This window comes from Monodelphis domestica, chromosome 6 (assembly GCF_027887165.1).
Source record: "Monodelphis domestica isolate mMonDom1 chromosome 6, mMonDom1.pri, whole genome shotgun sequence".
In the NCBI taxonomy this organism is placed as follows: Eukaryota; Metazoa; Chordata; class Mammalia; order Didelphimorphia; family Didelphidae; genus Monodelphis; species Monodelphis domestica.
In genome coordinates, this window is record NC_077232.1 from 211,613,514 (window position 1) to 211,625,291 (window position 11,778).

At 40.0% G+C, this 11,778-nt stretch overlaps 1 protein-coding gene across 4 annotated transcripts in view; it reads left to right on the top strand.

Annotated features, from left to right (window-relative positions):
* Nucleotides 1-11,432, top strand: part of LOC103094639 (probable E3 ubiquitin-protein ligase TRIML1) — a 44,974-nt gene extending 33,542 nt beyond the window's left edge. The window contains exons 2-7 of one of the 4 annotated variants that reach the window (XM_056802900.1): nucleotides 2,840-2,980; nucleotides 4,266-4,361; nucleotides 4,930-5,160; nucleotides 5,980-6,002; nucleotides 6,178-6,275; nucleotides 7,979-11,432. In XM_056802900.1, the coding sequence (XP_056658878.1) occupies nucleotides 2,960-2,980; nucleotides 4,266-4,361; nucleotides 4,930-5,160; nucleotides 5,980-6,002; nucleotides 6,178-6,275; nucleotides 7,979-8,031 (522 nt within the window). In that variant the 5' untranslated portion in view covers nucleotides 2,840-2,959 and the 3' untranslated portion in view covers nucleotides 8,032-11,432. The remainder of the gene's footprint in view (nucleotides 1-2,839; nucleotides 2,981-4,265; nucleotides 4,362-4,929; nucleotides 5,161-5,979; nucleotides 6,003-6,177; nucleotides 6,276-7,978) is intronic. The other 3 variants (XM_056802901.1, XM_056802902.1, XM_056802899.1) reach the window with 3 other exon arrangements.
* The last annotated feature ends 346 nt before the right edge of the window (nucleotides 11,433-11,778 follow it).

The following is an 11,778-nucleotide window of genomic DNA, read 5'->3' on the forward strand; positions in this document are numbered from 1 at the left end:
CTGAAAACCTTGATAAATTTGTGCTTATACCTTGGTTTTTGGCCTACAGTTATACAATAATTCATTTTAAAATATTACTACAGATAAAATATCTCCTGTAGCATATGACAAAAGTCAGAGAAAGATTTTTTAACTTTAAAACTTTGCCTTATAAGAAATACAATTAGACCTTCTTATGTGATTTTGCCATGTCCAATCCAAGTTAAGACAATTTAATTTTTAAATTTTGCTTCATAATAATACCATCTCTTAGCAAAGATCTGTTTGAAAGACATAACAGGTTTATACCTTTACATTTAAATCATAGTCCTCCTGCATTCTCTGGTGCTGCTTCAAAAGGCCTGTTCCTTTTAGAAATGCTAAACTGGTGGAGAGGTTTGCTGATAAGAAAGTCTTTTTGCTGTTTGTCCTCTTGAGAGCAAAATGTCTGTTTGCTTCCTCGTTAGGACAAACACGTGCTCTGCCTTTTTTAAACTGGTCTTCCTTTAGATGCTTAAGGAATAGTTTTCATGCTTTGATATGATCTTATAGTCCTTATGGGAGGGATTGTCTCCTCACAGCACTTTAACCTTATGCTAGTAGCCCAAAGTGATGAAAGGTTTGCTCTAAGTTTAAGCATAGCTCATTAAGCTTTCACCATTCACCTGTGCCAGATAACTTCTGGTAGATAAGTGTTATGGCACAGAGTTATGATTTTTGGCTTTTTTCTTGCCTTACTTTTGCAATGGGCAATGTTTAAGTAAAGAAATTTCTTGCCATGAACTTGTATTTAATTGATGAGAATGGTTTGGTTCTAGGACTTGTGTTAGTCTTATCTAGCCCCTTATGCTTTAGCTAGAAGCTTGACACTCTGCTTTGGATTTCTAGAGGAGTCAGGATTTCAATGGCCAGAGGCTGAATTAAACTTCCTTCTGTACTATTGGAATCATTTCTAAGTTTTGTAGAATAAACATTTCTACCTGCTTATTTCTATACATTTAAAATGGTCATAATACTACATTAAGCATGGGTGGAGGCAGAGGTTGACATAGAATATTTCTGTCTGTTTCTGCAGCAACAGACAGGGGAGAGATAGCAAGGATAGATCAGTTAGCTGAAGAAAGTGAGTTAAGTATATTGTTAGTATCTTTAGTGAAAGGAAGGGCAAGAGACTGAGAGAGAAGTCAATCCTCCTTGTTTAATGTAGCATTTTAATTAGAATCCATGTGCTCTTAGCAGGTAATATTTTTCTTAATTTCTAATCATCTGGTTTAAAATTTGTTGCTAAAGAATTTTAGTCAGCTCTGTAATGCTGAGAGCTTCCCATATTTTTGCATGCTTCAGCACAATCTAGAAATCCTGCTTCTCCTTTGCAGGGGGCTATCTGTAGCCTCCTTATTGCCCTTTTGGCTTGCAGAGTTCTGCGGGGGAGGGGGCGGGCTGCACAAGACAAGAAGCCTTAAAGGATGAAGGTGGCTGGAGAAAGCTGAAAGCTTCCGAGGAAGGGACTTCCTCTTGAATTTGGAAAGATTCTTCTACCTTGTGATCTGGATGCTGAAATGGATTTGCGTTGATCGCCCTTTGCCTCATTTCCCACATTTTAAAGGTAGAGGAGGGAGCAGTGAGATTAGGAGAAAGTGTTAGACTTGCCCATGGCGCTCTCTCGGCCATCTACCCTAAGAGATAGGTTGGAGCAGAGGCTTTTTCCTCCACAGGTGGAGGGACCTTCCTCATTCTGAGAATTCGAGTTAGACTGAGGCTTGGCTTTCCAGCACCTGTGATGCCTAAAATCTGCACAGGTTGTGCCATCAAGGCCATCCTTGTAGTTTCCCAAGTGTTCCAACTGACTTGCCATATTTTCTGTCTTTCTTTCTGACACGGCCTGACAAGGTTTTTTTCTTTTACCCATCAGATCTCATAGCTGCACTTTGGGAACTCCCCTTGCCGGGAATTCAGGCTTTGCTTCTCAGTGCCCACTTAAGCAGTGCTTCAGAGATCTCAATACCTTTCTGTTCAATCAGAGACATTAACCGTCTAAGCTGACGAGTATATGATGAGGCTATTGACCCGCGGTTCTAGATAATTTCTAAAATAAGAAATTGAAATAAAAGACGTCTCTCACCTTCAGAGGCCACCTGCAAGGTCACGCCTTTGTGATTCCGTACCTCGATGATCGCTCCTCAAGTTGCACATGCTTGAATGCCTGTGACAAAGGAATTTCGCTCCCAAATCCGGGGTGCCAAGTGTGGGGTTTTTCCTTAATGGACTTCCCTGAACAGCAGGGTCCCATAAGGGAAGGGGCTCACCTTTGTGATGGGACTGAGGAGAGGTAGGAACCCAGAACCAGGGTGGAAATGAAAGACAGGGACAAGTCAGTGGTTGGATAGGGCAGGCAATCTTTGATAGGAGAGTATGAGTACAAAGGAACATGAGGTGGAGGAGATTAAGCTAGGAAATGCAGGCCAAGACAGTTACAGCCTCAGGGAAGGAGAAGGTCAGGAGGAGAGAGAGACAGTCATCAAGGAGCCAAGTGGCTTTCTCTCCCCTTTCATGGAGCTCCAAGAGGAAGTTCATGGGTTTGCCTCTGAATTTATTCCTGTCCTGCTTGGGCGGTACTCCCAGGCATGTAGTAACCACAGCACAAAGTATAGATAATTAAGATTGGGTGGCAAGGTAGAGGGAACACCTTTGGGCATGTAGATTGCAAACTGCCCTTTCCTGGGGAATTGAGTCCGAGCATGTTAATGAGTTTGTCTTAGCCAAGGGCCATATGGCCAGTTCAAGGTTACATTCACAAGCCTCATTGGTATAACCTTATACTTGGAGACACAGTAATCATACAGTCATTTATATTTCATAGATGTGAATATGCTTGGGATGCTACAAAGAAAAGCTCTTTTGTGAGCAAAACCAAAAGCTAATCTGTGATTCCTGCTTATTAACCCAAGAGCACAAGGATCACCAAGACCTTCCTTTGCAAATGGCTGCTGACAAGTGCAAGGTAAGATTGTATCAATCCTGGAGTCAAATAGCTTCTGTTCATGGACTTCTTTGGAACCACTTGGGTGTAAACCTCAAAATTTCTTAGACTTATAAATGTTGGAAAATTTCACCATTGGGAAATTTCATACTTGAAAAATTTCCTATTGATAGTGGTTCTTGGTTATTGGAATGTGAACCCCATTGGCATGAGAGTTTCCTCCTCCTCCCTTCTTAAGATTACTTTAGGACAGAAACCTTTTGCTGAACAATGGAAAGGACTTTGACCTATGCTTAAGCATAGAACAGGAATTTCTTTGAGTCATGATTGATTTTAGAATTGATACAATGGAGATACTTGGAATCAATCTCCACCCTATTCAGTCCTAACAGGATTGAGTAAGGGCTGCAGCCTAGATCAAAATTTAATTATTCCAATCTCTACCCTACTCAGGTTAACAGGATTTAGGAAGGGCTGTAGCAAAGGATCAAAGATTTAATTATTTGAAAATATGACCTTCAACAGACATGTGCAAAGCCAGAGACCTCTGGGCGGTCCTGGGTTAAGCTAGAGCCTCCATTGGCACAGGGAAATTGATGGACAGGTGATTGGTAGATGTGAGGACTGAGGGGAGGGAACTTGGATGGTTTCCTTAAGGATAGGGGGGTCTGAAGATTCGAGGAGGTTTTGGAGGAGTTTGTCGGAGTGGTTGCAGAGTGCTCTGAGAAGCTTGCTCTGAAGGAAGCTGAAGGTGGGGGCCTCTGAGACTGTTTCTCCATTTTGGTCACGTGAGTAATAGGGACTGATCTCTTTTCTTTGCCCCAGCTATCTAAGGGCTTGGGCCTTTTGGCCCAGCCTAAACAGAAGGGGTATTTAAGCCCTATTCCCTTCTCTCCCTTTTCTCTCTCTCTCTCTCTAATTCCTTTCTTCCTCCTGTTGTAATTAAACTCCATAAAAGATTGACTGCTGACTTGAGTTTTCATTTAGGAATTACATAGCTGAATTCCTTGGCGACCTTAAATTAATATATATCAGTCTTTTTAAAGTGATTTCCTTGTCACAGGGGCCACTGGCATATGGACCCACAGCTTAACCTACAGGGCACAAGCATTATGTAGGGGCCACACATCTAGGACTTCACTGACACTTACACAGCCGATTTATTTTCACTGGTCTTTGCAGATCCTTCTTGGTCTCAGTGTTCTCATTTTAAAATGCTAATAATAAGAAGAGCCCCAATAATCATATAACATGTGGGCCTCTTGACTCCAAAACAGGTTTGGCCAAGCCTTTTTTTCTCTTGCAGAAGAAACTTGAGGAGACACTGAATGTCTTACATGAAAAGGAGGAGGAGTTGAAAGCAGAATACAATGATATGGGAAAACAAGAGGAATACTTTAAGGTCAGAATCTGCTTCTTTTCTTGGTAAATTATGAGGTAATTGTCCCTTGAAGGTTCATCTCAGAAGTAATATTTGCTGATAAAAATAGCAGGAAAAGGTGGGGAAAAAGATTTTTTTTGCAAAGGATTAGATTCATATTTATGATCAAAGAAGGAAATATATTTACACACCTATGGTAAAATAATTTCATGCCCGATGCTAGCAAAATAACTTTCTTTGCATGTAAGTTGTTAAAACATATGTATGAAGAAATTTTCTACAAAGGAATTGGGTATTTTGAGAAAGAAAATTATCTTTTTTGAGCACATTTCCTTCATAGATGAGCACTATGATTTCCATCCTTAACTACTTGTTTCAGAAAATAACCTGCAAGAAAAAATATTCCTCAAAAACTCTGAAAGAGAAAATTTTGGCCCAGCAGTCAGAAAATCTATGTCGGGTTTCAGAATTCATAAATCTTCTTAGATGGCAATAACATATGTAATGAGGAGCACAAATGTTGAGTATGCACCTCATTCCATTATAAACTATTTGCTTCTTCCCTTTATCCTAATTTCTCTCGAGACAGAAGGATACCGACTTTTATAAAAAGCTAATTAGATGTGAATATAGAAAAATGCACGGGATCATATACAATGAAGAAAATAGAAACTTGCAAAACCTGGACCAGGGCATAGAAGACAAACTGGCAAAAGTCGAAGTAAATAAGGCCAAACTGTCCCCACAAATTCAACACGATAACGAGAAGATATTAGAAGTAGAGGAAAGTTTGGGTGAGTCCCCTGTAAAAATGCTCCAGGTGAGTGTGTGAAACTGCCCTGTACTCTTGCTGTAGAAATGAGGAGCAGAAGGTTCAGGCCCTTTCCAAAGAACATGAAGAAAAGGGTTTCAGAACTATTTGCAACGATGGACCAGTTCAGATTTTCATCTGATTCCTGAAGTGCCCTTGCTTGTTGAGGAGCAGAGCTGGGGAGTAGTCATATGTAGCACAGAGATTCTCAAGTGCTCTCTATTTCCCTACCTGCCTCAGGTTGGTTCAAATTTATTCTTGCTTGAATCTACCAATTTTCCCAGAGTGGTGACATACCTCATTCCTTGGTGAAAAGTGGGTGGGATACTTCATCCCTTGGAGGCTCTTTTCAGAAGCAATAGTTAATGATTCTATAAAATGAGGATGTGCCTCTTCAGTCTCAGACCCACATGTCCCAGCACTAACCATCAAAAAGCTTGGCAACCAGTCTCCCAGACCACCAAATGTTTTCCAACTTCCTCATTTGCTTCTCTCCTTCAGACAAAGCAAAATTTCACTCTGATAGATGAGTTTTCTGTGTGAAGGAAGGAGAGAAAGGCACAATGTCGCTCTTCTCACAATGGAGTTATTTCTCCAAGCTCAGGAGGCAACCAGAGGTATGAGGCCAATCAAAGAGCAACCAGAGATCACTCTCACCAATTCTGCACCAACTTGAAGTGTGCCCATATTTTAATGTCCCTGGAAAAGAGCTCAAAGGGAGTGACAGAACTATGAGGAGGTGTGTCTGGGCTCTCTGAGAAAGATAATATTAAAGAACCAGACCAAGGAACAAAACACTAACTCAGTCTCTTTATGTTCTTTCCCCAGGATATGAAAGGCATCCTGGAAAGGTAAGGCTCCCTTCTTTGGTCAACTAAGTCAGAAAATCAAATCTGTGAAGGAGTCTGGCTCTTTGAAGGGGGTAACTAGGGTCCAATCTGCTGGAACATAATGAAGTATTTGATGCAGGAAGTATTTTGGAGACCTTTGTAGAACAAATATAACTGAGTGCATCCTGTTTCTTAGGAATGAGGAGCTGCAACTTCAAGATACGGAGACTGTAAACCTCACTTATACAACTTACCAGATGACTGGTTTAAAAGAAATTCTCCGGAGCTATCAAAGTCAGTCAAAGTATACCTTTCTCAGTTGACTTTTAGGCAACTCCCAGGAGCTCTCATATTGTTTCCAGTGTATTTCCTAAGTGTCTGCTATGAGCCAGCCCAAATGACCCCTTCTGCTACACCATAAACATCATTTCTACCTTCACAAGACTACTGAAGAAGTGATTTCCAGTTTCCCCCTTTGTTATCTCAACAGGCATGAGTGATCCTACTTTTTCACTTATTTACTCATTCATTTACCATTTATTGTTGAGAATGTGCATTTGGGGTCACTTTTTAACTTCCTGCTGGTGAAGGGTATTTTGGAAGCCTGGAGTGCTCGTTCCTTGCTATGAGAATTCTGTAGTACAGTCTCTTTTCCATTCTATTCATTTTCCTGTTAGGAAGCTTGTGAACTTTTCTGGAAAGGAACCAACTTTTGGTTCTTGAGCTTTTCTCTCATGCCTTATTCCAGGGTCTGAGACCGTTCAGGAAAGCCAATCTGAGTCAAAATTTCACCTACCTGAGCTTTCTCTGCAGACTCAGTGGGGAAATAAATGTGTAGGAAAAGGAGCTAATATAGAGGAATATTCCTGAGAACACGCATTGTTGACTCTGAGAATCATAGAAAAAAGGTTCTTTGATAGAGAGGATTTATTAAAAACAAAAACCTCACTCCAGGTAAGGAACAAATCCCAGCTTCCTCCGAGCATTAGATGCAAGAGGAACTTTCTTTGTGTATCTAAGTTGTTCCTGTTCCAATCCATCCTTCCCAAGAATTAACGATGAACCTTGGATCTTGTTCCGATGTCACAGGTCATTCTAATGTCCAAAGCCCACACAATGAAGTCTAAACATTTTCACCAAGTCATGCTACCCAGATGCCTTCTTTCCTTGTCACCATTCTCCAACTTCTTGCCTCCAACTCCATTTCTGGGATTTTCAAGTAATCATCCAGTTCTTCATTGACTCCCTCCCTGCCTCCTTTTCTCCCTTCCTCCAGTTCATCTTCCCTCTCAACTTTCTTCCTTTGTTTCCTTCCATATCTACCTCCTTCCTATAAATATTGTTTCATCCAAATTTGTAACTTTTTAATGTGTTTAGTGCCCTATCTTGATTAGGTATCTATGTAAGTCTCAAGTAGCTTCATCTCTTTGAGGACAGGGATCTCTGGAAGAACTGAAAAGAGTGAATCCCTCTTTTAGCTGATCTTTGTAAGAAGCGATTTGTACAAAAATGTCCTTTTCACCAAGGACCCAATGCTTATATTTCCCATCTGTGTTAGTCCATACTGTCAATGATCATCCCAATACAATAACTCCTTCAGATACTACATATCTTCCAAGGCATGACTTTCTACTCAAACATAGTAACTGCTTAATTAAAAAGTCATTCTCCAGTATTTAAAGAATACCTCAAAACATAGAGAATTGGTTTTTTAAATGAACTTAATATTGATTTCATTATATTCTACCTTCATTTTAAATATTAAGAAACCAAAGTATTAGGTAACTAATTATCTATTATTGTCCCCCCCATTAATGTCAGAGGCAAAGGCAGGACAGTCCCCTCAAGATTTCTTATATAATTGCAAATGGATTCAATGTCCCAAAGTTTGAGATTGTTTGGGATTAGGGAATTTTTTTTGGGGGGGGGGGGAAGAGATGCTTTTAATTCCCAACATCTGATATCCAAGGCTAATAATTCCATTTCTTTTTTTATAGCAGGTATCACAGTGGATCCTGCAGACAGACAGACTTCAACTTATTATACCTGAACATTTTAAGAGTTTAAAGTATAGGCTTGACCCTCACAACCAGCCTGACAACGAAGAAAGACTTGACTATTTTGTTACTGTGTTGGGGACTGAGACCTTTACCAGTGGCCAACACTACTGGGAAGTAGATGTGGAAGGTCAGACAGAATGGGTACTTGGAATCTGTGAGGATTCAGTCAGCAAAAATGAGAATCTCTCCATGTCATCTGAAGATGTAAAAGCCACAATAGGCTCAAAAGTTAACAATCAAGCACTCTTCTGGAGTTCAGAAGGTTGCTTTTATTGGATAGCTGCAAATAAGTTGGGCATTTTCCTTGACTATGACGAGGGCAACATTACTTTTTATAATGTTCAGAAAAGAATGTTATCTTTAGTTTCCTAAATTCAGCTTTCCGAGGGCCCGTTCGCCCTTTCTTCTCTACTTCCCTTGTTAATAAAGGAAGTTCCTCTTGCTCACCCATTACCTACCCCAGCAACAGTCAGAAGACACATGCTACTTACTCTTAGAAACTGAATGAGAAGTAAATAAGATGACAACGAACATGTCTTTCCATTAATTTGAACTTGTTGAAGTGATGATTTTCCAACCCAATGCAAATAAAGTCTATTTTGTTCATATTTGGTACGCCTCCCTTCACATCAGTGCCCGGTGGGCTTCACCTCACTGTCATTTCCGAGAGTATCAGCAATTCTCGACCAAACCAGTCAACGCACAAAGTTAGTATTTTCTTAAAACCAATGGAATTGCATATGCTATACAAACACTGTATATTTCTAAGATGGAAACATTTTATACATGTGAGTGGGTGTTTTACCCAGGTTATCTTCCATGTGGATTGCATGTTAAACCCTTTGAGTCATTATTGATCTCACCAAAGAAGTCCTGTTTGATACCAGTGCTTAAAACATCTAGAACAATGCCGTTTATTGCCTAATTTTCTGGAGTACAAGTCATTGGGGAAAAATTTCATCTACCTTTTGGACTCTACAGCGGACCTCCATGACAAGCCTATCTTTAGCAAGAATATGCCTTGAGTATAGGCCTATTGCCTGGAACATGACTATTTCCCAGAGGGCTACAGGAAAATGAATTGTGGGTATAAGTTGCAACACCTAACCTATAAGGAATTACAAAGGAGAACATGTCTCCATGGAGTAGAGGACTGAAAAAAGTAGACTGGTAACTAGCAACATCAAAAACATGACAAGTTGAAGAATTTTCCTATCATGATGAGTGGATCACCTCAGACTAAAATTATAGGAGAATATAGACAAGAATCACAGAAAATTGTCTTGCTAAATGTGTAGTGATCTCCATTTTCAGAAAAGTGCTCATGTGACTGAAACCAGAAATGAACAAATGTAAATTATTTTAGATCCAACAATGCCTTCTTAGACTCTCACCAGTCACTACCCTTCAGGAAATAAATGAATTGTGATGGGGTTTCAGGAATTGCTTCTATCTTCAATCCAGTTTTGAAAAGCCCATCAGGATTAGGGAACAGTTGTGTGGAGTGCTATGACTGGAATCAGGAAGACCTCACTTGGAATCTGACCTGAAATACTAATTGGGTGACTCTGGAAAAGTTACTTCAATGCTAATTGCCTTACTTGGCCCAACTGTAAAATTGGAAAAGTAACACCTCCTTCTAAGAGTTGTTGAGAGCACCCTATGAGCAAATAGGTGTAATAATCTTAGTAGCACAGTATGTGGCACAAAGTAAGCAATATATATCATGCTTATACCTTTCTCTTGCCTTCTCCATTAGGGACTTAGAACATTTCCCATCTTAGAAAGTTGTTAGTGTGAGCAAAATGTCTTCTGTAATAAACCCAGATATGTTATTCTATTTCATTTTTCTTGTTAGAATATCTGAATACCATTAACGGCTATATTAACAAAAAGTTCATGTCAAAATTAGTGGTTCTCTCTATCTCCATCACTATTTTTTTATATGTACTTCAAGAAGCCTCAAAATGGTTCCTTACTCTCTTCCTTATCACCCTCCTGCCTTCTTTCTTCACCCCTCCTACTCTTCTCTACCTTTCTTCTTGCCACCTAACTTTCTACTTCCTCTTTCCCCTCCCTTTTCATCTTCCCATTCCTATTCCCAACTGCTGCCCTTCCTACACCTGCATCTACCCAGAAGTTACTAAGAAAGTCAAACACCCCGAAATCTGAATTCAGGATCCCCCCTTCTCCTTCAAAATAAAAACAGAATACAATTAGCTTTTCTCAGACAAACAGGGGTTGGATGGGGAGGAGTATGAGTTACCCAGCCAGAGGGGAAATCCAGCCTCCTTTTTTTCAAGGTCAGAAATATGTATTTCAACAAAGCATTAATGAGCCTCTGGTTATGTTCCTCCTCTGTCCAACTTTGGAAGACAGTACCTGCAGGTGTGAACACAAATTCCTGATGGACAACAAAATAGTCCTGAGTTCTTCAAAAGGAGGGATCTAATGGGGCACAGACACAATTAAGTTCTAACTGTGTCAGCGAGCAGCCAGACAAAGCTAAATGAAGATCATACAGGCTTTGAAAAGAATTTTCCTAAATCAGAGGAGATATTTACAAAGACAACCCGTTTGGTGACTAGATCTTACTAAACCAGAAAATCTCCAAGCAAGGTAATAGGAAAGTACAAAAGAAGGAGACATTTGAGATTTCCGAAAGATGTTTTTCAAAATAAATTTTGGATGGGGCTGACCATTTTTCTTGCTTCTCCAATCCTTCTTTCCTTTCTAGAAAGAAATGTTCAGCCTAGCCAAGAGGAACATCAAACTGATCTTCTAGGCACCCCAGCCCTCAAAGAGGGGTGCAATAAATTGGTTCTTTTAGACATCCTGGGAACAACATATTTGGTCTAGGCCAGTGAAGGTGAACCCATGGCACACATTCCATAAAGGGTCCACAAAGTCTTCTCCATTTTCCTACCCTACCAGAGTTTGTTATTAGAAAGCCAGAAGGACTTGGGGCAGAGTTCCCCCTTTCCAGGAGACTGAGGACATTCCTCCTGTCACTTGCCCCCCTACTCAGAAGCCCAAGGGGAGGTCTTCCTCCTTCCCTCTCTGGAGTAAGGGGGAATAGAATGGTGGGGGGTGACAGGGCAAGGTATTTGGTCGGAGGAGGGGAGGGGCATGGCACTCCATCTCTAAAAGGTTTACCATCACTGAAATAGAATTGATATGACCTCAAGCAAGTCATTTCTTTTTCTGGATCTCAGTCTTCTCATCCTTAAATTAGAAGAGGGTACTCATGTTTTCTAACTTTAAATCCTATGTGAGGTTTATTCTCCCCGTCCAAGTTGGATCTTGGTTAAAAGTTTATACTAGTAAATTGTTGAAAATTTACTTGAAAATTATTGAAAATTGATTATTTTTAATAAAAACAATAAGCACATTTTTATTTATGTTTTAATGGGTATACACTTATTCACTTATGCCTCTCTTAAAACATTTTTATTGATATCATTTTTCCATTACTTATATTTCCCCATATACCTATATAATCTATTCCTCATATAACTAATAATGATAACAAATAGCTAGCATTATATGGTCTCTTAAGGTCTGCAAAGCACTTGACCCCATTTGATCCTTACAACAACCCTGTAAAATAGGTGCTATTATTCTCCCCAGTTTGCAGATGAGCAAATAAACTGGCAGATGTTAATTGGCTTGCCTAGGATCACACAGCTTTGAAAGGTCTGAAGTAGGATTTGAGTTCAGGTCTTCCTAAGTCCAAG